The 25,079-nt window shown below is 46.7% G+C and overlaps 5 protein-coding genes across 5 annotated transcripts in view; 1 reads left to right on the forward strand and 4 right to left on the reverse strand.

The window, feature by feature from the left end:
• The window catches only part of LOC109513416 (uncharacterized), a 203,962-nt gene that overhangs the window by 90,372 nt on the left and 88,511 nt on the right, over positions 1–25,079 (reverse strand). The gene's annotated exons all lie outside the window — the stretch shown is intronic.
• Positions 188–3,863, reverse strand: ghdc (GH3 domain containing). Its single transcript, XM_019865817.1, has 11 exons — positions 3,607–3,863; positions 3,211–3,510; positions 2,919–3,115; positions 2,526–2,720; positions 2,165–2,284; positions 1,710–2,007; positions 1,381–1,579; positions 1,177–1,248; positions 881–1,014; positions 576–664; positions 188–513 (listed from the first exon to the last, which is right to left on the reverse strand). The coding sequence occupies exons 1-11, from the start codon at positions 3,683–3,685 to the stop codon at positions 292–294; spliced, it is 1,905 nt and encodes a 634-aa protein (XP_019721376.1). The 5' UTR covers positions 3,686–3,863; the 3' UTR covers positions 188–291.
• gpam (glycerol-3-phosphate acyltransferase, mitochondrial) lies at positions 4,040–12,744 on the reverse strand. Its single transcript, XM_019865752.1, has 20 exons — positions 12,661–12,744; positions 12,381–12,398; positions 12,072–12,145; positions 11,135–11,248; positions 10,892–11,032; positions 10,649–10,748; positions 10,416–10,552; positions 10,242–10,341; positions 9,125–9,337; positions 8,938–9,051; positions 8,585–8,670; positions 8,206–8,318; positions 7,455–7,525; positions 6,935–7,202; positions 6,506–6,681; positions 6,346–6,423; positions 6,137–6,274; positions 5,832–6,021; positions 5,587–5,645; positions 4,040–5,520 (listed from the first exon to the last, which is right to left on the reverse strand). Exons 1-20 carry the CDS (start codon positions 12,742–12,744, stop codon positions 5,404–5,406), a joined length of 2,391 nt encoding a protein of 796 aa, XP_019721311.1. The 3' UTR covers positions 4,040–5,403.
• LOC109513420 (60S ribosomal protein L19-like) lies at positions 14,576–16,409 on the forward strand. The gene is made up of 6 exons (XM_019865915.1): positions 14,576–14,737; positions 15,322–15,428; positions 15,503–15,625; positions 15,765–15,885; positions 15,966–16,076; positions 16,231–16,409. The coding sequence occupies exons 1-6, from the start codon at positions 14,733–14,735 to the stop codon at positions 16,352–16,354; spliced, it is 591 nt and encodes a 196-aa protein (XP_019721474.1). The 5' UTR covers positions 14,576–14,732; the 3' UTR covers positions 16,355–16,409.
• LOC109513355 (SH3 and cysteine-rich domain-containing protein 2-like) lies at positions 21,188–25,065 on the reverse strand (the record flags this gene model as incomplete). Its single annotated transcript, XM_019865753.1, has 8 exons — positions 21,188–22,777; positions 23,228–23,365; positions 23,772–23,823; positions 24,214–24,302; positions 24,427–24,482; positions 24,585–24,648; positions 24,741–24,853; positions 24,951–25,065. Coding segments are annotated over 8 exons (726 nt in total), but the record flags the coding sequence as incomplete, so codon positions are not given.

The raw sequence follows: 25,079 nt of genomic DNA on the forward strand, positions 1-25,079 counted from the left end.
TCTGAAAGTCAAATGAATTACTGACACACATTTCAACACGCACAAAATAAATTCCTTTCATCCCCCCCACTATTTAATAACAAAACAGGTTGGGGTGAGGATCAGAAATGTCAAGGCCACCGCGAAATATCCTACCTGACATCAGTTGCTGCAACTGTCAGAAATACATAAAAATCCACAAGAGATGTATAAATATAGAATAATAATGCACATTTACCTGAAGTACAACTTAGTATGCTTGTAAAACTCTTCTTTTCCTTCCTAAAAGTCTTATTCAGTTCATTTCCTCCTTCAGGAAACTGTTCTGGCCAGCAGGAATCGGGCGTCCTCCTTGCGCCGCAACACCCGCTGCATTTTGAAGGTGTTGGCCGAGGTGAGGGAGGAGCTCATCATGCGCTGGCGCAGTTCGGCGAAGGCGCCGCGGCCGACCAGCTGCACCCTTGGCGGCCCGATGCTGCCTTTGATGCGGAACGAACGGTACACGGCCGACGCCCGCTGCAGGCACACGTCCAGCTGCAGACCAAGACACACGTTCGATTCTAAAATCACACTTGAGTCACTCAACGGGGAGTCACCTTGTGGCGCTGCTCCTCGCTGAGGTTCCTCACACCCGACAGCTCCAAGAAGACCTGGTAGTGAGGGTCGCAGCTGCCCACACAATTCCCTGCGGCCCAGAAAAAAAAGACAAAAAAAGTGTGCGGTCGTTGATATGCAAATCACGTATCATGTGAAGCGAAAATTCTGAAAAGTAGGCAAGAGCAGTCAACAACAAACTTGTTTCACTTTTATGAAAAATAGGCATTAAAAATGCATTCTGTCACGAAATATGATAGTTTGCAAAAAAATATATATAATACTAATCATTTATTAGTTGCCGTACCCATAATCCCGCTCTCGGCGCAGCAGTAGTCGAGCAGGCGAGCGGGGGGCCACTGCACCACGGCTTCCTTCAAAGCATCCAGGAACAAGGCCTCCGACAATTTCTCGCCGCGAACGTTCAGCATCTGACTGCGCCTGCGAGCACACACGCGCCTCTTCAAGCGCACTGCTCACCATATCGGGTACACTCGCATTGTTTTAGCTGCTGAACCCACTCAAAAAATCTTTTCGCACGTTACACTGAAAGACTCCCGCTCAAATTAGATGTGTGCGGGTGTACCTCATGAATTGGCTTACCTGTATTGAAACTCCACAATTGGACATTGGTGATGGAATCCCACCACTTTCACCACGTCGCCGATGCGATATCTGGAACCGAGAAAAAAATAAAAAGCGACCACAAAATTTTAAATCCCTCTCCTGCAAAATCGGAGTTAGCCCACGAGAGATCTCATTGGCTCCTTTTAACTCCTTGGTTCCCGTTTCTACTGGGGAGCTCACCTGAAGAGGCCGGCGGCGTTGGTGACCACCAGCTCGTAGTTTTGTCCCACCTTCACGTCCTCCATGAGAAGCGTGGCCGCCGTCGCCGCCGCCTCGTCCTCCAAAAGGCTTTCTGGTAGGAACTCGCAGAACATGGAGCGAGGACACAGCAGGTAACGCCGGCTGGTCTCCTCGGGCCAAAGGTTCACCCCAATCAGACCTACATGGGGAATCGCGTGATAAAAATAAATCATAATTTGACATGAAAAACACACCAACGTGGGTGTGACAATCTGGACAGTTACTGAGAAAAACAATCGACATCCCTTTGAAGAAAAACTTCATTTGACCTTCAGTGGCAGCGTAGAAGGGCGAGTAGAAGGGGATGCCACTGCAGCAGTTGTCCCTCAGCATCTCGCCGTAGATCTGATTGGAACCCGAATCCACGGCCAGAATTAAATTGAGGCGGGGCCAGAGGCGTCCGGCGATGCCACGGAAGCCAGCCCCGAAGTCTGCCCGGAGCTGAGCCGCCCTCTCTGGGTCTGGCCGGGTCAGGGCCTCCAGCTCAGCCCTGACGTGCGGCTCCAGGTGGAGAGTGCCGCTCACCGTCCCGCACTCCACGTCCTCTGTCAGCTCCTGCCAGCGCTCCTGGAAGGTGCAAAACAATGTTGAGTCCTCACTTGCACTCGCTGAGGGAAAATGAGGGCTTCCACCATGGGAATCTTAAATGGCTGACTTGGTATCAATCATCAATATATTGCAAGACTAAGGAGCAGTGAGGAAAATACATTTGCAACAAATGTACCTGCAAAGTGGAGAAGGCGTAGTAGACGGTGGAGGCAAAGTTGGACTCGAGCGTTCCTACGCTGGGATCTTTGAGCGCAAAGAGGAGATGCAGGTAAAGCGCGTCCTTCTCGCTCGCCACCTGAAGTCACACGTGCAACGTCACAAGCGCGGAAAACTAACACAAAACAACAGAGTATCATTATAGAAGCACGTTGACATTATACGATGGAAACTGGAATCTAAAAACAAGAATCTTTTTAAGTGGAAATTTTTACCTGCAAAAAAAGTTATATTACGAGGGAATATTTTGGATATTTTGGAAAGCACAATACAGTACTGTAAAGTATCCTTTTGAAAAATACAGATCCCACGTCATTCACCTGGAAGGCAGGCGGTGGTGTGGTGTAGAGGTGGAGCATGTGACGAGAAGAGGCCGGCGTGGATGAATTGGGCCCAATGGGAATGCCGGCCTCCGATTGGCGGAACGTCGGCGTGTAGAAAAACTTGGTGGTGCGCTGCAGGCTGTCCGTGGCCGGGAACGCTCGCCGCATGGTGTCCAGGCACACCGCCACACCCTGGTGAACAATATCAGTTCTTAGAGTGCCATAAAATATCAGATCAGATCCAACACACACACACCCGCACACACTTTGGCCTGTTTTATTGCCAATTCTCTTCCTGATCTAGATTTGTGGAGACTATGGAAAGATGCTCCAAAAAGAAATTTGTCCTGAAAAATAGACCCCAAATAGTCCTACTATGTGACACGCTACCTGAAGGAAAAAGTCACTGTTGGTGTCCTTGGTGCTGAGGAGCATGGCGCTGGGTCCAGATGTCCCGGACGTCATGGCCAGGACTAGGGGCTTCTCTGCGGTGAGCACCCTCTCCTCCCCAGACGCCACACGACCCACCAGGTCACGGTAGTGCTCATACGTGGTGATCGGGTGGTGAGAGCGAAAGGTGTCACTGTCTGAAATAGAAATGTTTGAAAGAATTGCATTGCGGTACGGGTTGGCCTCTAAACACTACCACAGTTGAGGTGTGGTGTCACTCGTGTCCACTCACCTTTGATCGAAGCGAAGTCAAAACGTTTCCCGTAGAGCGTGTGCTCGTTTTTCCGGAGGCGGCTCAGCAGCGTCTCCTCCTGGGCCTTCCTCACGTTCAGCGTGTCTGCCTCCAACTTGGCCCGCTGCCACTTGCCCAGCCAGCCCACTGCCTTGAGGGCTGCGTACTGGCCGAGCAAGCTCCCCAGCGTCCGGCCTTCGCCTCTCACCTTGGACCGGATGTCCCTCAACAGCAGTGACACGCCCATCAGTGAGCACAGGCTGACGACGGCGGCGGCCACGGCCGGAGGACGAGGTAGGGCTGCGGGGAAACGTAGTTACACAAACAGGGGGATCACTACCAGAGGAAGGAATGGCCTGCTGGTGGCGCTGTTGTGCCGTTGGAGACATGACCTACCCTCAGTTTGGACGAGAATGGCGACGGCGGCCGATGTCGCCGACAAAAAGATCAGCACTACGGCTCGAAAAGACGACATAGCCACCTTGCAATGTTTTATTCGGAATCACATTAGTCGTCGGGACGAATAATAGCCGTCAAGGAAAAAGAAGTTTAACAAAATAAGAGCGCATCCTCCAGTTTCCTCCAAGTCGGCCATCATCAGTTGTCTTGCTGACTTCCGTGTTTTGAGGCTTGTTGTATTCACGTGCTCACGAAAGAGTGGTAATCGCGAGAATTGGGTGCATTTAACACCCTTCAGTAAAAGTCTAATTTCAGTTCCTTAAAATCACATGGAATATTGGCGAATTTCCTCCTACGTTCCAAAAACATGGAATTCCTCATGTCGAATTTTCTTTTTTAGTAGTGCAGCAGATTACAAACAAAAGTCCCAAAACATCTACGACTATTTTATTTACAAACCTATTTACAATTGTGCTTTGCTCTGTGAAAGCAAAAAACAGACAGAAAACAAACAAATCAGGCTTCTTTTTTTTACTGGCTGGTGATTTTTTTTCACGTTATAACGTATTATATTATTACAGTGTTTTTCTTTATGATTCTGAATCATTAACATGCATAAAAATACAAGTACAGACCACAACATTGGATTTGAAAAAAAGGCACCTGCTCCCATGATACAGGCATTTTTAACCTTACACAGCCACATGTGCATTCGTTCACTCGTTTGGGTTTCATACCGTGTGATGGTGTTTTCTTCCATTTTGACTTCCCGTCGTGGTCAGGCGTTCCTATCCCTTTGTCCACACAGCAAGTCCACTTGGGTTTTGAACAATCACGACAACACGATACATTCACCAGGGCTCCTCCGCAGCATACTTCACACACTTGGAACCATTAAATACAACACAAAGTCTACAGTCGAGTGCCCATGACACCAAACATGCAGTACAGTCCAGAAGAGTGACATTGAAACTCACCATTGTCTGCCTCATTCCAATTCATTCACTTTTTTTTTTGTCTTTGACATGCCGCCAAATTTTCTATACATGTTTAAGTCACAGATAAGGAAATTCTGCAATAACACATGCAGGTTTAAAAATGAAATAACCATCTACGCTTGAGAAATTTCCTTCAGTAGACTTACTTGGACCTTTCACGCACATCTCCTGTTGCTTTAGAGCACTTTCCCCCTACTTTATTTGATACCTAAAACTTGGAAAAAAAAAAATCACTTTTTTTTTAGACCCACTATGAGAAAGTACGTCTAAAAACAACAAGAACAACAAAAGAATCAGTAAAGTATCATTTGACTTCACAGCTGCTAGAAGACAATGCAGAGCCGGCTTGCCCATTAGGCAATGTCGGCAAATGCCACACCGGGTCAGCTCTGCAATAATGTGACAATACGAGAAAACAATTCTACAGCGCTCTTTGAAAGGCTTCTTTAGTACATCCCATTCATAATAACGAAGGTGAATCCCGATTGATTTGACAGGTTAGTGTAGGGAGCAACGTGTACTACTAGACTAGATTTGAGTGCACTTCTGCCCTCGATGGCTACTTTGCCCACTTCCTGTGGATGCTTTCTGTAAAAGGCAGCTTTGCCTATTGCTATATATTACAAAGTAATGGAGATGTAGCGTGGCAGGGGATAGAGAGAGCCTTTTTGTTTTCTTCTAAACGTGAAGGCACTTCCGGGTAGCACCTGGATTAGTCGTATTTTCGAAGTAACAAGTAAGAAGCCCTTGTGTCGGAGGGGAGCCTGAAGCAACGAGGTTTGTGGGCCTTTCGGGGTCACAGCAGGGAGAAGCCTAAAATGTACTGCAGCAGTTTGTTGCGGGTGGCCTGAGGTAGGAAGGTGGGGCTCAGCTCCAGCGTGGTCACGCGCTCCTCTCGTCGCTCCTTGAGGACCTAGAAAGAAAACGGTCCCATCAAATTCCAAGAAATTCATTCTCATTCTGAATATATTTTGATTACCCCGAGATCCTTGAACGTTCTCACTGTGTTCTTCACCAAGTAATGAGTTGCACTTTCACCTGAAGACAATAAAGAAAAGTGAATCATGAAGACACAAGAAGAAATAAGGACAAATGATCAAAATTTGGTTCGCAGTACTAGTTTGAAGGAAAAAAAAAACATGCCAACCTAATATTGTCAGAGAGATTAACTGAAGGGATTTTTTTTTTTTTTTAATGATTCAAAGTGCATTTGCCCGCAATCACCGTAAGCAGCAATTCTCTTCTCGGTGCGCGTGAGCAGGTATCTGAAGAGGCGCTGCGTGTACTCAGTCTCGGCCATGGGCTGACTCAAGCTGTGCACAAAGATGGCGGCACCGCTGTAGGCCTCCAGGACGGAGCTGAGGAGCCGCTGCAGGAACACAAAGAACTCCTGGTGCTCTGCCGACAGGCTCACCTGGAAAGGGAAACTCAGTAAACGTCAAGTCGTGTTGTTCATTGCTATCTAATTTCACTACTTGTGCACTCCCCCAAGATGTCTGCCTGAAGTGGACGAAAAAGCAAACAAGAACCTTCAGGTAGCGATCCCGCTGCTCCTCCCCAAAGTCGCTGTCTTCGTCCTCCTCGTCGCTCCTCCAGGAGAGCGGCTCGGGAAACTTTTTGGGCCACGGTTCTTCCGTCGGACTGGGGCTCAGTTCCTCCTGGTCCTCCTGACACACAATGGAGCCATCAGGGCGGAGAGTGCCACGGTGACAGGAATTGTGGGTCCCTCCAAACTGACCTCAGCGACATAGAGGACGCCATACTGGATGAGGCGGGTGATAGCGTCGAGGAACACCTGGTATATAGTCTGGCACGGCTGCGGGGTGGAAACAGGATGGGGTTGACTGTACGTTCAATGAATAATCGTAAGCTTGAGTCCGGCGGTGCACAACACTTACAGAGGCAACGGCCACCTCGTTGACCAGGAATTGCGAGAGGCCGGCGGCCTTGCGGATGAGCTTCTCTTGACTGAGTGGGCAGTCGGCGGCTACGGCGCTCGGCCCTTGTTGCAACGCTAGCGCCGACGACTCCGACTCCACCGCCTGCTCCCGCTGAAGGGACAGGATGCTGCAGGCTGCGTGCAAATTCAACGACACCTCAGGCGAGATCGCGTCAGGGATTTGTGTCATTAGAATTCAATGAATACCTTTTTTTCACCCAATTAATGTTGTCAAAATAAACAATTTCACATTTAATGCATTCATTGTTCGTAAAATGAAAATGTGTTGTCTTGAATAATTGGTTGAGCATGATTTTTTTTGTTGTACTGTGAAATTATTTTACACGACATGACATTTGAAAAGCGGCTGCCTGGAGCGACGACATACCGACGATGGCGTCGGGGATGAAGACGTGGAAGAGGCCGTTGCTGTAGAAGTTGAGCTCGAAAAGCGCCGGCACGGTGTGGCTGGGCGCGATGGTGAACTCGCCGTTGCGGTTGGCGCCGCCGGTGACGGCAATGCAGTTCTCCAGCAGGTGCAGCGCGCGCATCACCACGTCCTCCGAGTTGCCCGAGAAGCCCAGGTCAAAGTCGCGTGACAGCACTTCCTCCTTCATGTTGAAGAAGTCCTCCACCAGCTTGGACAGTGCAACGCCCTGCGGGAAGGAACCTCACGTTTCGATCACGTACGGATGCTGGCCAGACACATGCGCCACAGTTCCTGCAGGGGGCACTAATGCTTAAAATTGCTCATGAGGGAAGGAACCTGATCTCTGGGTCATTATTGTGCAGTGAGGTCTTTGTGACCTTTGTTCCACCTTACTTGGTGGAGGGCACCACAAGGCAGGGCAGGCAGGAGGGAGAGTAAAATCCCTCTTACAAATAAAAAAACAAATGAGCAGACGTACCTGTCGGTGTCGGTAGAGCAGCAAACAGGCCACGATGTGCGTGGACATGATGGCGGATGACTTGTTTGCCGCTACATGGGGAGGATAGAAGGAACGTTGAACAACACAGAAACAGACATGGTGGCGGCTTGGTGCTCATCGCCTCAAATGGAGATGTGAGAGGCCTCAAACTGTACAACCGGTTCCGCAGAGCCGAGCATTATGTTGAAAAAAGAAAATCTGAATACATCAAACAAAATAAAATGCATTCTGTGGGATTATACATCTTGGAAGAAAAACGTGAACCCTTGGAGCGATCTATACATTGCTCCTAAAATGTGATCTTCATCTAATCACAACAAGGCCTCGCAAAATATTCACAAAGGAATTCAGAACAGACAAATCAAGAAACGTAAGGTGTGAGGGTTACTCCAAGTCATCGTACGCATCGGTCCTTTGAGGGGACGAAAGGCAGCGGGAGCAGCAGAACACCGGCGCTGGCGCTGCATTCCGGCCCCTCTTGGGCTCCCCCCCGCTCTACCTCCTCTGTGTCCTATTGGCCGAAAACAACATGCCATAGAGCTGCGGGTGCTGTGATTGGCTGCTGGGTATGGGGGGTAAAAAAAAAAAAATAGAAAAAGGGGAGGAGGACAATGCAGCTGACCGAGCTGGGGGGAACCGGTTTCTGCTGCTGCTACTGCTGCATAAAGCACACCTTAGGACGTGACATTGGGAAGGAATAAGATCCACTAATGAAGAGAGGCAGCCTTACTGAAAAGAACGTGTTTGGCCAGGTTGTTAATGAGCTGTCGTCGGCACAAGTCTTCGGGTAGCTCTCTGTTCTGGTGGCCCTCCTCTTGTCCGTCGAACAGCTGCGCGTCAGGCCTGAACAAATTCAAAAAAAGTGTCATAGAAAGATCATTTGCGGTGTATTGTTAAAGGCCGGGAGGGTGTAGTCCAAATAAACGGGCAGCTGCAGTGGGACTGTGAACTGAAATGACCCCTGGGTAATGTCAACTCAAGTGCCGTGCGCAAATGTCAAATGACAGCGCCTGCTGCGAGGAAGTGGGAAGAAAGCGGCAGAGGCGGCCATTTTGGAGGCTTTATTTGAAGGTTTTAGTGGCACGCAAGAGGAAGAGAGTTGCACTTACTCCGCATCTATGATGGTGGGCATCAAGGCGTGCTCGAGGGACAGCGGGGGTGCAATGTGGCGGCTTCTCTGGCTGTCCAGGTATTCCTGCGTTCAACGGGTGAAAAGGCTCACAATCAATGAATCAGTCATATTGTGATGTGTTGCTTTACTTATATGAAATATATTTTGGCATACTGTACGTAGAGGGACCTAAATGATTACGAAACATTCAAACGGCAGTACAAAATGGCGAACTCGCGACAGCGCACTATGGAGAGAGTCAGAACATAGCCATACAGTGTGATGTCATTCTTGATTGATCGATTTCGACCATACCCGTCACAGATGTATTGAAAACAAGGACCCTCTCACCTTTAGGGAAAACGGCTGGTTGAAGTCGACACGGACGCAGCCATAGTTCTTCCTCAGCATCCTGAACACGCCGCACGCTATTCCCCACAAGCTCTCGTTCTTCTTGGGCTTGCCCTGCATTCACGGAAGAGTTCAGACATGGCCACGCCGGCCACCCCGAGTCGACGACGACGACCGGCGGCCTCACCAGCTGCTCGCTGTTGTAGTTGCCCTCGATGATGCGGTCGTACGAGATGCCCACCGGCACCACGAGCACGTCCCCGATGGAGCCTGTGCGCAGCGCGTCCACCACGATGGACAGCATGCCGGCGCGCGCCGTGGACGGTTTGCCGCTGCGGGAGCGCGTGCCCTCCAGGTAGACCTCAAGGAACTGCTGCTGACGCAACAGCTCTTCTGTGTACTGGAGAGACCACGTTAGACCACGTGAGGATGAGAAGATAGATGATGCAACAGGTAAAAGCCAGTGAGAAACAAAACATTTTTGGCATTCACACAGAACCCCGGTGGAAGGCAAGCCTCTTGTGCTCAAAATTGACAATAAATCCTTGCATAGTCGCAGTTCGATATTCTTGATTCCACAATTAGTTTTTCTCAATCAATAATTGTACACATATTTGTTTTGTTTTGAATCAGAGATTTTACGTGAAGGCCATGTCACCAGGCCGAGCTAAAACTGAGCAGGTTAAAAAAGTGTGTTGTATGAAATCGTCCGCGTGCCAGACTTTGGACACAAGCGGTGTTGTGTAATCACATCCTTTCACAGCTGTCTAAAGACATTTTTGGGGGTCCGGGGGGAGGGGGGGGGTGCTTTGTCCCAAAATAGACCGCCGCCTTGGATTCAGCTGCAAAGACCAGAGGCCATAACAGCATTTACAGTGTGCCGCAGAATGTTAGGTTTGATCATATTGCTGAGTAGGGGCTGTCTCGGTCTTATTTTTGTAGCATTAGATGAGCCATGAGGCACAATTTTGAAGGTCAAACTACACGAGTTGGCCATCATTATACACACACACACACACACAACTGTCCTGAGCTGATAGCACTTATCTTATTGGCTCAACACGCAATTACTTTGGCGGGTCGATGTGAAGTGCAGCATGTCACAGACAAGGAGCAACTCTCAAACAAACGCTTTCATTCTAAGCGCAGTTTTCTCGTGTGGAATTGCATGCAGGGTGAACTAATTCAGGGAGAAAAAAATGATTATATCCTGTTAAATGTACTGCAGGGTGACGTTTGGAGTGCAAATTCGCATAGGGAAGTGAGTCCCAAGACTTTTGTCCACATGACCGCAGTCGACTCACAGCATATAGGAGTGATCGGTACAAAACGTCTTTCTTGCCGTCCCCGGACTCCTCCATTTTCCGCCGTATGAAAAATCCTCCCAGCTTTCGGATCAGGGTGCTGAAAAGCACAAAAAAAATGGTGCTTGTAAACTATGGGCATATTCACTTGAGCAAACGCGACGCGAGGCTCACCTGAGAATGGGGATGCTGAGGTTGTTGCCGGCAGCGATGTGCGGCGCTTTGATGTTGTGACAGAAGAGGATCAGCGTGATGAGCAGATAGTCGATGTGGGACTTGTGGACAGGCAGGAAGACCATGGGAGCGCCGTGCTGCACGGGGCCACAGACGACATCAACAATTTGTGGACTCCATTTTGCTTGACACATTGAACTTTTTCAACATTTTTTTGGGGTGTGTTTCCTGACCTCCGCCGCTGCTTTTTTGACCATTTCCAGCTGGCCCTTATGGATCTGAATGCTCCAGAAGAAACCATTAAAGAGCCTCAGGAGAACCCATCCTGTCAGCCTGGATCGGAGAGTAAGAAAAAAGTTGATACTGCATACCTGGTGCCATATGAAGGCAGTGACAACTGTTTTCAACACAACAGTGCGAGCGAAGTGAGCGTCGGGTGTTTGACTTAACGCCCCTGTTCCCCAACACACATGTACCTGACGAAGGCGGGCGAAACGCTGGCCACCATCTGCTGGAGGAAGCGTCGGGCTTTTTGCTTGACTTTCCCGACGGATTTGCTGTGCTCACCGCCGGCCTCGTCCGAATCGGAGGCCACGCTCAAGATGGCGCTCTCAACGCTGACACAGAAGAAAAGTTTACTTTTAATAGGAAACATATTTTGGGATAACGGACAACTAAATGTCTTGCACCTATTAAGGTCTACTGATCGGGTGGACTACCTGCTGTTGTTGAGCACGTTTTCCACCACGTTCCGGGGGAACATGTCCTTGTGAACGTCTCGTTCCATGACAAAGAGGACATAGCTCAGTTGCCGTGCCAACCAGCCGCGCTGCCTGCAGATGGGATCAAAAAGGCATGCTCACAGTACAGCACATGTGAGGTTTACTTCACACTTGTACCGCAGTTGAAAGCGTACCCCGAATAAAGGTTTTCTGATGAAAGCAGCAAATTGACTTGGCTTTATTGGCTGCGGAGAAATTTGTTTTTGAGATGAGGAAAAACGTAACCGGCGTCGCATTGCGTTCCACTTGGGAGTGTCCGCACTGTACAAGCATCGGGTACATTTGGAGTTGAACTGACACGTGCGACTCCACCGACTGTTTCAATTATTCAGCTGCCTACTCCAATGTGTCACACAATTCAATCCACGTCTTTCCACTACTACTGCTCCATAGAAGCCTCTTCTGGAATCAAAATCACCTCAGGGTGGCTTTCAAAACGTCCCCATTTCACCCCCCACCCCCCCAAAACAAAATTGAAATATTTGAGTGAACACCATATTTGACTTCAAGATGGCGCCGCGTGAGTGGCTGCCTTTCCAGCAGCTCCTATATTTTGTTCTACTTCTTCCATTCATAACTTTGCTGCTGTGAATTGGGAATTTCTCCATTGCGAGACTAATAAAGGTTTTCTTATCAAAACAAAATTGAGATATTTGAGTGAACACCATATTAATTGTATTGCACAAAATTTATGTGTTAAGAGCAAAACTATGTGTGCTGCTTGCAGGCAGGGTGTTGTATTGCACAAAATTTATGTGTTCAGAGCAAAACTATGTGTGCTGCTTGCAGGCAGGGTGGACATTACTGGCTGATGTTAGCATTTTATCAGCACGTGGTGGATCTTCACTTTGCAAAAGTGACCCGCAGCACGTACCTGGTGTGGGTCTCGTTTATGTAGATGACGTTACGCAGGCCAAGCGATGGAATGCTGGGGTTGAACAGCTTTTCCTGTGGTGACAATACAAATGAATGAATGTGTCTTTTGAGTGAGCCCTTCTGCCCCACTGTGATGCAACAATCGGGCTAATTAATGCAAGAATTATATAAGGAAACAGCACTCAGTGTGTTGCAGTTCGACAGAGTTGCAAAGTAGCATAATAAACGTAGTCTCCAATGCCTGTTGCTCCTGTACGTCAATTATGCTAATGGTTACGTGTTAATTGGCGGCAGCGTGTAAGGTTACCCAGCTCTGTGGCGTGCAAGAGTCAAGACACAAATATTACACCATGGTAATAATAAACAAGAGAATGCCCTCAAAAAAAAATTGCTCCAATGTCTTGAATGAGCTGAATTCTTTGACGAGGGCACAATTTGACACAAATATTACACAATGGTAATAATAAACAAGAGAATGCCCTTAAAAAAAAAGTTGCTCCGATGTCTTGAATGAGCTGAATTCTTTGACGAGGGCACAATTTCAGATTGGCTAAGTTTATAAACGCAGGTGGATTTTTGAGTCTTACGGAGTCGTCATTGGGCCGCTTCCAGCGGTTGCACCACTGCTCGCCGTTGTTGACCTGCAGAAGCAAGCCGTCCGCCAACTCCATGGCCTTCGGCGGCCTTTTCTTCTCGTCCCCTGCGCACGCAGCCACCCTCTAACTGGACACCTGGTTAGAACGATAAAAACACCGACAATTGATTTCATTTGACGTTCTCGAGACGCAGTCAGTTTGAACCACTGGGGCAGCACAAATATTTATTTGCAAGGCTGGCCTTTTATTCCCCCGCATTGCTTGCCACAACGTATGCACACGCCTGCTTGGGAAATAGTGTAGTGAGTCACTTTCATCAATGGATGCTGCCCACCGTCTAGTGTGCGTGTTGTGTTTCAGCGCAAGTGCTCGCCGCGCACACTGATGAGTGGGTTTTTTTTGTACGGGGTCATTGGCCGGGAGTACTACCCGCTATGGGGTGACTTTGTTGGGAGCCAAACAAAAGCAAGTGAGGAATGAGAGGCCGTGGCCATTGAGTAACAGTGGAAGGTTGTTGCCACGTCGCTGTAGACGTCGAGAAGAAGCAATAGTCCAGTTTTTGCTTCAGCTCAAACAATTAGGTTTTAAATTTTAAACAATACTTACTTCCACCTGTGTTCCATTTTCAAGATTTTTCCAAAATTGGTTTGAAATGTGGGCTTGTGATGCTCAATTTAATACTGATGTCATATGGATTTTTTTTCCCCAGGGGGGCGGAGTTAAATTACTATACTTAATCATGTGGATTTTTCAAGGGCGCTTGTTTAATGCATGAGACAGATACACCTGTAAAACAAGCCAATTTCACCTTGATCTTCTGAGTACTTTGATGGAAGCATACCACAAACATGTTATGGAGACACCTTTTAAATCATGAAAGAATAGTCTTCTTGTTTTGACACAATAATGATCGGGGAGGTAAACAAGGGGCAGTTGAAGCCCCCTCCCTTCCGCGATTTCATAAATAAGCAGGTCAAACTGTTAAGTGACAGATGGAGATGCAAATAACTAGTCGCACAGACAACAATGGCGAGCTGGACGTCTGGCCTCACACTACTGCATCATGTTAAGCGGAACCGGGATTAGCCACTATGCTAACCGGGATAACCTTAAACTGGTTGAGTTGGGAAGACGCTGAACAAGCTTAGCGGGAGCACTTTAGTCTTTATTTCACGGTGAACACGGAGGTAACACGACTTAGTGCTACGTCGGATGAAAGTTGCTCAATTGCGGCCGCCAACGTCACAAAAGATGGAAGAAGCGACCGGCAGCCTGTTTCCATGACAATGACAGCACGAGACGACCGATGGAGGGTTGCTAGCAAGGCTCGCTTACCTTCAGTGTCGTATTACGTCGACTCATGTCTCAAACGAACGCCCATTAAAAAATCAAACAACAACGGAAAGTCCTACTCCACAGAGCTTGGCCGCCGTGGGTGATGTTGTGGTACCGTTCTAACGTCGGCCGCCGCAGGACACAGAATGCGGCGATTAAAGCCTTTCGTCCATTGGAGCAAAAAGCTTCAGGCTGCTCATTAATATTGAAAACATTCACTTAGCTCTGATTGGCGGAGGCCAAGTCCAAACCCCAATCGCAGAGGAAAGCCTTCGTGAATATTTATAAAGTAGGTTCATTCATGCGGCGCCACCCATCTTTGACTGCTAATTTACAATTCGCTGAATATTAAACACGACTGCCACCTTTAGGTTAAATTAAGAACTACACGTTTTACGATGAGGTTCAATCAGCTGTCATCTTACGCCCTCTTGCGGTGGAAAAATGAATTGCATTCACGTCGAGCCTACCACTCTGCCTGTGTGGGAGATTTGAATAAAATGCTACGACGTTAAGTACGTTAATGTCGTTGGCAACACTCACACTAGTTTGTTTCTATGTTAGCGACTAAGGTGCTACTTGTTACAGCTTGGCTGAAAATGACGGGTTTATTTCGCCGTTTATAGCCACGGATGTGCACACGATGTCCCTGACGACGGTTGAAGTGGTTCCGACCGCACCGACCGGTTTCTCTGCTTTGCATACTCTTCATCAAGCTAGCTGCAGGTATGAGGTAAGTTTGCCGTTCCACGTACAGATATGGATCATTTTCCTAAACAAGCGGTTATCAATGACCTATTTCAAGCACGAGTAAAGACACTTCTTTAGCATTTATGTGAATAAAAGCGTCATGTTAGACAAATGTATATTTTGGCCCAGCGCTAACTAGTTGGTTAACTTCCCAGACATGTCTGACGTCACATCACAAAGCTGAACATTTCGAGACGAAGGTGACAGACGTTTTCAGTTGACAGGCCCAATTTCAACTTCGATTTGCTGTTTCATATCTTTAGAGACAAAGGCATTCAAACTAGAAGTCTGCTCAAATTTTAATTCACCTGACAAGGCATGCAATGAATGATACCAGAGTTCAACAACTGAGTTGTTACATAGATATGTATTTTTTCCATTGTGAATCTTCGACTGCATCAAAGCCACAGTTTGGAATAACTACCAAAGATGCCACTTGGTGTCATTAAGTTGGGGTGGAAAATCTCCATAGGAAGTTTGGAACAAATCCAAATTGGGTGTAATAAAATAGCTTGTCAGTCAGATGATTGCGTCTAATAACATGCCTAATCCAACTTGTTTCCCAAGTATGCTCAGGCTTCAGAAGCGCTTGGCGTCCAGCGTCATGGGCTGTGGCAAGAAGAAGGTTTGGTTGGATCCCAACGAGACTAATGAGATTGCCAATGCCAACTCGCGTGAGTTGTTTTACTGGCCACGTTGTAACCTATTTGTGCCACCTTAATTCTTCCAATACGACGCGACACGACAGGCCAGCAAATCCGCAAGCTGGTGAAGGATGGCCTGATCATCAGGAAGCCTGTGACAGTGCATTCCCGTGCCCGCTGCCGCAAGAACACGCTGGCACGCCGCAAAGGACGTCACATGGGCTACGGTGGGCTATTTTTTTTTTTTTGCCTCATTTCCATCATGCTCAAAAATTGCAAGTGGCTTTTTAACATTGCATACAAGAGTTTTCAAACAATAAACCGGCCCTCGAATGAAACTGTAAACTCGCTTTCTTCCGCTTGCAGGTAAGCGGAAGGGTACTGCCAACGCCCGTATGCCCGAGAAGCTGATCTGGATGCGACGCATGCGCATCCTGCGCCGTCTCCTCCGCCGTTACCGGGAGTCCAAAAAGATCGACAGGCACATGTAAGCGCTGGTTCTTTTTTTTTTTTTTGGTCAATTCCAAATTCGTTGAGCTTAACCCGAAATTGCCTCTCCCTGTCCAGGTATCACAGTTTGTACCTAAAGGCCAAGGGTAACGTGTTCAAAAACAAGCGCATCCTAATGGAGCACATCCACAAACTTAAGGCAGACAAGGCTCGCAAGAAGCTCTTGGCGTAAGTTATTTCATTTGATGAAACCCTCATGGAATCCTAGTAATATTTTGTGCCATTTGGGTTTGGACGTGTCCAAATGAAAATCATTGAAAATTTCATTTTTGGTGTTGCACCAACGAATGAAATGCAAGTAAGCGTGTTCTCTTTGGTCCAGCGACCAGGCCGAGGCTCGCCGCACAAAGACGAGGGAAGCTCGCAAACGCAGAGAAGAGCGTCTCCAGGCTAGGAAAGAGGAGTTCATCAAGAATTTGGCCAAAGAGGATGAAGCCGGCAAATAAGCGACCACATCCCACTCAACTTTTTGTTATGAATAAATTTGGGTTCACGTTACCACATGCTGGTCAGTGTCTTTTGTTTTTAACGTGTGGAGCTTAGATTTTAAATACTGTTGTACCTCGACTTACAAGTATCAACTTCTTAAAGTTGTAAATAAAACGGATTGATTCCAGAGGTATCAAGGTACCGCTCTGTGAATAAATCAGTGTTTTGAGCTGGATGCCAAAAGGTGGCAGCAGAAAGCAGACGATCATTTTTCACTGTGGAACTTAAAAAGTCAAGTTCCAGCAGCAGGTTGTCATTAGTTATCTCGAAAGGTAAGATTTACAAACAAGGTGGGCAACACCCTCATCCATGCTCGGCCTTTGAAAAAAATCCGCACGCCAGTCGTACAAAAGGGTTACGGGATCCAGTTGACAAATACAAACATCCACCCCGGTGAATGAGTTCAAACCTGCCTGCACAGTTTAATCCGTGAGCCCTGTTATTTTAGTATTAATAGAAATAAAAGGTCACATTGCAGCCTACGTTTATGGTGCCGCCATATAAAAGCAATCTCGCATGTAAAAATAGCCGTCTCAGGTAAAGTAAATGAGAGGCTTCAAGACGGAGGGGGGCGGGGGGGAGGCCATATTTGCAGCTCTCCTCATCTCGTTTCTTCATTACTGGGAGGTGCTGCTGTTTCCTGGAGCGTGAGGCGAAATGGGATTAGACGAGGGGAAGGAATATGAGCCGCTGTTCATTACTACACTCAGCCATCAACGCACACAGAATCAAATTTTCCACATGCAACAACAATACCGGTTTAAAGCTAACATTGCCCATCACTGACCCGCTTAGCTGTTTCGTTGCTATTTTTACATCCGCTCTAATGCAAACAGTACAGTGGGCTCTCCATAGTGAGCTAATCAGCTATAGCGGACATTATTTTTTTCTAAAGGGGAAGTCAACCTTTACAATCTGTTCTTTGGAACTAGTTTTCCTCCCTTTCAAAAACATGCAACATTTCAAACATTTAATTTTATCAGCGTCAAGTAAAAGGTATCAGATGAATTCATTTTCTATGGGTAAAACTCATTTCAAATCTAAACAAAATTGAGGTGTGTCCATGCTGCCTTGGTCAAAATCTGGCCTATAAACAGACATAGTTAGAGGTGGAGCTTTAACGCGCAAACAATCGAAGGGAAGCAAAAAAATCAGCTGGAGGCAGCCAACAAAAAACACTTCATTAAATAATACATAAGTCAGCAATCGCTAAATGCATTAAAATGCTAAACAAGTTAAGCCACAACGGCGATTCATTTTCACACTTTCTGCAAGGAGGCTGCAGAAGTTTAATTAACAGCAGGGTGACAAATGTAAGATGAATTCCATTGTTGTGGCCATTTTTTTTTTTTCTCGTTCACTGTGTGCATGCACGGCTGAACTGAAGCGACGAGAACATGAATTTCCATTTGAAGTGCACACGGGGTAATTGAATGCTGCCGAGAGGGGAAGAGATGGAAAGATGTGACGAGAGGAAGGAGGCCAAATGTGTTTGGAGCAGAGTCATTTGAATTTTGTGGTTCATGGCAAATCGTCAAAGGCTCCACCCACATCCTATGTTGTGGGGATTAAACTCCTTCGCCATCTGGTCTCTGATTCTGATTTAGGCCCATTTGGTTGAGGACTTGGTTAAAGTACGAGCCTCGGAAGGTGACGCAAATCCCCCCCTCCCATCTCTAAAAACTCCTGAAGTCACCCGAAGAACATGCAAAGGTGACTTTGCCTAGATTCGCTTTGCCAATTCTCTCCAACTTGAATGCAGCCAGCCTGTCCGAAAACAAACAATAGAAGCGCGTCAAATTGCCGTGTCGGCGTGTGGCGATATATATATATTTAAAAATCCAGGCCCAGAAAAGCGCTTAGGCGGAGGAGCTGAAAAATTCATATCTACGCGTCGGCAAATGCGTCGTGACACGAGCCGCCGAGAGCACAGAAAAGAAAGAACAAGAAAAAAAAAGTAATACCTTTCTTTGCGACTTAATGGATTTTCAAGTGCACTTTTACGGTTCTGTGTGTTTGGAAAGCACATAAGGTCAGCAAAGAGGCGAACCGGGCTCAGTTGAAAAGATGTTTGACATGAAGTCCAATAAAAAACGAAAAAAAAAAAAAATTCATACTTTGGCAGATACATGTTTGTATTTTGTTGTACTCTATTACTATCTTACTGAGCTTGAAAAGGTCTGGTTGGTTCATGTCTAAAAATGTGTCACCAATGTACTATACAAATGATTTAATTGTCACTTTGTCATTGAGTCAAAGCGGAACCAGAAGCGGGACTATGGGAGAACCTGGTTTCCTCAGACATTAGGGAGATACAACAAAAGTTTGTTGTTGTTGTTGTGTTTTTTTTCTTTTCTTTTGACTCATTTGTGAGTCGCAGCTTGGTACAGAGATAAATCACCATCACGCTCCCTGGAGTCATTAAGAGGAAGCATTAAAGATAAAGAAGCAAGCATCTTGCCAGGAGCACTGTCCTCATTAACCTCCATGCCTCAAAGTACAAATACTTTAGTTACTTTAGTAGCTTTTTCAGGCATCTGTACTTCACAATGTTTTACTCCTACTCCCTACATCTGAAGACATGTCGGTGCTTCCTGCTCTTTACTTTTCAAAAAATTAACCTATAATCTAAAACAATCCCACGTATACTGAGGTATTTGTTTTTGTATTATCAGTTGCTGATTTTGCTGCTTTTTTTTTTGCTAGTCAGTTCACAGGTGAAGCATAGCTTGTGCTAACACTAGTTTTTTTTTTTTTAAATAAAATCCTGGGTCAGGGCAGAAACCCTGCCTCTTAAAAACGTTTAAAAAATCGTACAGTAGTGACATAATGAAAAGGAATCAAACCGGTTTCGCTTCAATTCACTGGCCATTGTGCTGCTCCTTTTGATGTGCGTCTTGGCCACCGGGAGGCAGTGTAATACAGACCTATATGGAAGGACATGAGAATAATGTTAGTCATATTTCAGAGGATTAAGACGAGATGCATACACAACGCTCATCCCAAAGAGGTTAAAATTAAAAATCGTCCCAACGATGGCTTGCATCGCCCAAAATCCGAAAGCCGGGTTTACACGGGTCTCAAGGCGCTGACTTCGACTTTTACACAAGGATCCGTACTTATACTTAATACTTTTGCCACCTCTGCTCGCCCGTGACAGTTTTGGGGAATGGAAGGGGCGACAACATCAAAAAGGGTGAGATGGAAGAAAACTGCTCTAAGCAGGTGTGGAGGTGGGCGAGCAGAGGGTTGACTTGCCACAATGTGCCACACGAGCTTCATCCAGCTGCAAACAAACAAAAACCATCTGTGATAAGCGCTGACTCAGCCATCTGGAACCGCCCGCAGCAGCGTTCACCCCAACTTTAAGGACACGCTCGAGTAAAGTACAGTGAACCCACGCAAATGTGCAGTTTGGCGTTCACACGGCACTGTTTTTGTGCACGGGTGGTATTGCTTTGGTATCATCTGAAGTGAGTTGAGGAGCTTCACATTTAGGTCCAAGTAGTTCTCTGGCTCCCTCTTGTGGCATGTGTAGGAAATTATAGTCCAGAATAAACCTTTTCAGGAGGAGTTGTGTAATGTTGGGAATCGAGGGGACTATTAATCATACTATATCACCATTAAAAAAAATATATATATTTTTTTTTGGGGTTGTTGTTTATTTTCCACCAAAGCTGCAGATCGAAAAATGTCCTCCCTTCTCAACAAACACATGTAATCAAGCACTATTTTTGGCACTCAATCTTCCTCTGCACTTTGCAAAATAGACGTTTTGTTTGCCCGAGCTTTCAACGAAACAAGAGTGAACGCGCCAAAAGGAGACGCCGGCCTGACGTTTCGAGCGTACCTCAACAAGATGAAAAATGGAGACCATTTGAGTTGAATCCTCCGTTTCTGTATTTATTTTAGAAATGACTCAAAAAATATTGAAATGTATTGTTGTTTTCAAATATACGTGAAAATAATTACAGTACACATTTGTTTGTCGGTGCCATTTCGCATCCCCTCCAGTGACCAAAAAAAAGCTGAAAAAGTGACAAGATGCCAGAGCAACTTGATGTTCAGCCACTCCCGCGTTTTTCCAAAATCGCATTTCTTCCAGTTTGATAACAGAATTGGGTCATCATTTGAGAAATTGCGCCACAGCAGGCACACTGACACACGGTGCCAGTGTGGTCAATGGCCTGCCAGCAGCTTTTCCGCTGCCAATGACTTTTATTGGGAGTTAATGGTATTACTTGCGCTCATTACGAGCAGGCGACTGGGGGCTTCTCGGGATGGAGACGAGGGGGAACCTAAGTGTGATGGATCCTCTGCACAGAAACAAACGGACTAACAACGTTGGATAGATGCGAAACATCTTCTGTAGGTTAATTAGATGGCTTTCCCTCATTAAGAACACCGCCTCGCTCATGACGAGTGACGCAATAAAATGGATGTCAATCACACAGCTTTGCTATTTTTACCGGGATGTCAAAAGTCCTTCCGGGTGGCGATAGCTCGTCAATGCTGGCTAATTACTGTAATTGTTGTTCGGGTTAATTTTCTTTTGGCACTACTATGGATAGCGCACTGCAGAGCTGCCGTTTGCTTGCAGGCTAGCCAAACATTTTATACCAGGCGTCACCGACCTTTTCGAAACTGAGGCCTACTTCTTGGATATTGATTAATTAATGTGAAGTTGCGACAACATATAGCATTTTGGACTAGTGGTGAACTAATTTTACAGTTCCTGCACGGGCTGTCAATCCACTTGTCAAACAAATGACGACACACACAAACAAACGGAGGGTTCATCGCACTTTATTGGGCAACGCCGAAAAGTGATATGGCCTGTCAATAAATGGTCCTGAGCCCAAGTGTGTGTTACTGTACGTGTGCGGAGACGAAACAAAGCGAGCGACGACATGGGCTGTGCATAGTGTTCTGGCTTAGCCGAGTAAATAGATAAAGAGTGCAAAGTGTTCACTGGGCTTTACTTTTTCCACATTTTGCTTTGCAAGCTGCAAAGAGGAATCTGAATGAGTACTTGTCAGACGTGTCAACGGAGAAACTGGCCAAAGATGCAGTAGGCATGCCAATGAAAACTGTAAGTGATGCTCTGCTATTGTTGTGATATCAATGCCCTTATTAGTCGCTTTCTGCATGGCTTTACTATTCAGAGTAGCGTGTCACAAGAAGGCTGGCCATGTTTTATTGCTTTGATGCCATTCATTATTGTTTTTTTTTTGTTTTTTTTAACGTCGCGCTCCCGAGAGATGCCATCTTGACAAGAAACGGTCACATAATAATGTGACCATACATACAGTATGAGTACAGCAGATAAGGCAAATTGGAAGTGGTGAAATTATCGTGACAAGACTACCAGAGGTGCATCTGCGCGGGGATAGTGTCAATCGCGGAAATGACTAGAGAGCGGTGCAAAGTGGAACTTCCAAAAAGTGGAATGCCCCGAGGGTTGCAAATAAATTTGGAGCAAAAATTGGAATCAAAACGACATCGCGTGCAAAATCTCATAAGACATAAAGCCGCGCTATTTTTTTTCCCTACAACTGATTAATTAAGATGTGTGTGTTCATTTGTTATGCTATGAAATACTGCAAAATGCCATCGCATAATGAATAGCATGTTGTGTGTGTTAACCATTCAAGCTAAGGATATTTAATCACAAACAGTGTGGACATACAATATAAAAATACTCATGGGCATGTATTGTTTGTCCTCTGCAAAAAATGATAAATATTACTGCAGTTTACTGTTTATATATAGCTATCTCAAAGTCATAAATAGCATGTAGCTTAGGGGTAATGACTACCTTCAAAACGAGGAGAGAAGCTCCGCTTTCCACTTTGGAGGTTCCACTGCATCTGAGATTTGACGGGAAAGTGTCACAATCTTTTTCTAACTAATATACATTTTTTAAATTATTATTATCAGGCACACATATTGAATACAGGACTGAATGTGTGACACAAAGTCTCCCCGTAGGCTCCCTGCAGCCCTATCGAGCTTTCCCAGTTAGCGGTGAGGTAGCCTGACATCCCTTTTGCCCCCCGTGATGCTACATTTCCCACATTTTGCGCTACATCAAAAGTAGCCCTGAAGAAAACAAAACAAGACAAGCTGTTATTCCCTACGCCAGCTGTTCATTTTATGGCCGTCGGCGAGGGCGTTTTGAGAGGGGTTGGGAGGGAAGCATTCCCGAGGATTCCTCCGTCAATTTCTGCTAATTATAACAAGTCAAGTACTAGTACTAGTATTATTATTGTCAGCCGACGTCATATTTCAAACAAAATGTCCACCGGCACTAAGCCTCGCTTCTTGCCACTGCTCAGCCGCAGGAAGCCGTCCGTCTCCTCGTTCTTGCCCACGCAGATCTGCGGCAGGAGAATGTGGGGCGGGGCGGGGTGGGGGTGGTGTGAATAATCCGGGATTTGGGAAGGATGGCGAACACGATTATGGGCAAGGAAAGCGAGAATAGGTACGGCCGAGTGATTTGGACAATGAAATGGCCAAAGAATGGGAATCGGATTGAGAGGAAAGGTGGATGGGGGGGAAAAACAGAAACGATGGGATATGCAGGGGGTTAACAACGGGGATGAGGGGTGACAATATGGATGATGGATTGGGAGCAAGACAGGGCAGAAAGGAGACAGGGCAGAAAACAGAAAAAGGTGAGTTTTTCTTTCATGAGTTGGGCTGCATCACAACGCAAATGTGCCATCTTCTGTCACTTCAGCACTTTCACGCATCCATTTGCATACATTGTTGTTAATGTATTCGCTCGCTGTGTGCGTACGTGTGTGTGTGGGTGCGTGCGTGCTCACCTGGGCCTCTTTCACTGTCATCTGGCCTTTGTCTCGGTTGCCGTGGAAACCAGCCATGACCTTCCACACTCGCTCGCCAGGACGCACTCGCTGCACAAAGTTGGCAGGGAAATATCCCACCTTGCCGCGGCTTTTCCCCTGATGATCAAGCACAAAAGGCACTCTTATACTTTTACAGGGCAATCACCAGACACGACACTTGTGATCATTTTAGAATGACTTGGTGAAGCAGCAAGTGGCTCATTTCGGTAATTTTGGTTCAGAGTAACGGAGAGAGAGGGTTCAGGTTAGTGGCACATATAGTAAACTTGTGACTGCATACGTTTTACGAAACACGGACTACCTCCCCCTAGCCCCCACGCTAACCAGGCATCCTCACACCCACGCCCATTGAACTTCAAAGGCAACCAGCAGGCTCTCAAGTCTCGCTGCCTCGTCGGACTGGAGGAGGCTTGACTGATTGCACAAGTGCCAGGATGGCGTTTGCTCGCAAAAGGGTAATGGGAGGCAAGAACGAAGATGACGACGATGCTTCCAAACTCACCTTCCACCAGTCCTCATTGGAGTCATCTGTGACTTTGACACGATCGCCGGGCCTGAAGGATAAACCGAAGAAGCAGCTCGCATTAGCGGAAATATGATCTTGGGTTCAATTAGGGCTAAGTGGTCCGTACATTAAATTCATTAAGTTGATGAGTCAAACAGATTTCTTCTTCTTACTATTATTATTATTTTTTAATTAATGAGGTTTCCATAGCTCAGGATAGAAGAGGCTCCACAGAAAAAGATGTGTGACTCGCTAATAAATTGGTTGACTTCTTCCTGTCCCACAGGCCACGGAAATGTTTGTCTCCTTCCCAGCATCCCACCCGACAGGTCTCGAGGGAGGTCGCCAGGCCATTCTTCAAGCTACCATTATTACAAATAATAATAATAATGATGCCTACATACATAAACACACTACTAATGACAATGAAAGGACTGACTGTAGTTCCAAATCGTTGTTCTCCTGAGGCAGGAACTTGTAGAGAGCTACGTAGGTGTGCATGGAGTGGACTTCCACACGCTTGGGAGTCTAAAGAAAATCACACACACATTACTTGGAGAAAAAGAAGAGAGAAAAGGAGGAGGAGGAGGAAAGGAAAAAAGACAAGGAAGAATAGAAGAGGAAAGATAGGAGAGGAAGTGCTAATGCACACCTTTAGGCTGACTCGCTCTTCAGAATCTGCCTTCTCGCTTTCGGGAGGGGTGAGCACTGGACACACACACACAATGAGGAAGAAGAAAGACATATGTTTACATTTTGTGTGTGTGTGCATGTCTGGACAAAGCGTTTTGAAACAACAACTTAACACACTTCCTGGAATGGCTTCCTCTTCGGCGATTGGCTGATTCTCCAGCTTGTCTGGGAACTTCTCAGCCTGCCGAAGAAAAATCATTTGTGGTAGGTTCGGCGCGAGTCCTCGACCGATGCGTGTTTTTGCTACGCGTAAGCCAACCGAAAGTCGGCTACCTCGTGGCAGGGCGACTCGGAGATGCTGCCGAAGCTGCAGCGACTCATCTGAGCCAGCGACGTCCCGTAGCGCAGCGCTTCGTACACGGGGTCCACCGTGGCGCGGTCCACCTCTGCGAGACAACAAACGATACCGCGCATTTGACATCTAGTACCTGTAACAACGGCGGCGATTGTTTCAGCAGACAAACACGCTCCTCCCTCACTCACCCTGCACATCAGGAGTCTCCCTGACGACGCCCAGCGACTCAGTGGTTAGTAGAGGCGAGCTGAAGTTTCGCTTAAAAGCTCCCGTCTGAAGAGAGACGGCGTGCGGGGGAAGACGACAGGTGACAGGTA

This window comes from Hippocampus comes, unplaced genomic scaffold, assembly GCF_001891065.2.
Source record: "Hippocampus comes isolate QL1 unplaced genomic scaffold, H_comes_QL1_v1.1 scaffold116, whole genome shotgun sequence".
NCBI lineage: Eukaryota > Metazoa > Chordata > Actinopteri > Syngnathiformes > Syngnathidae > Hippocampus > Hippocampus comes.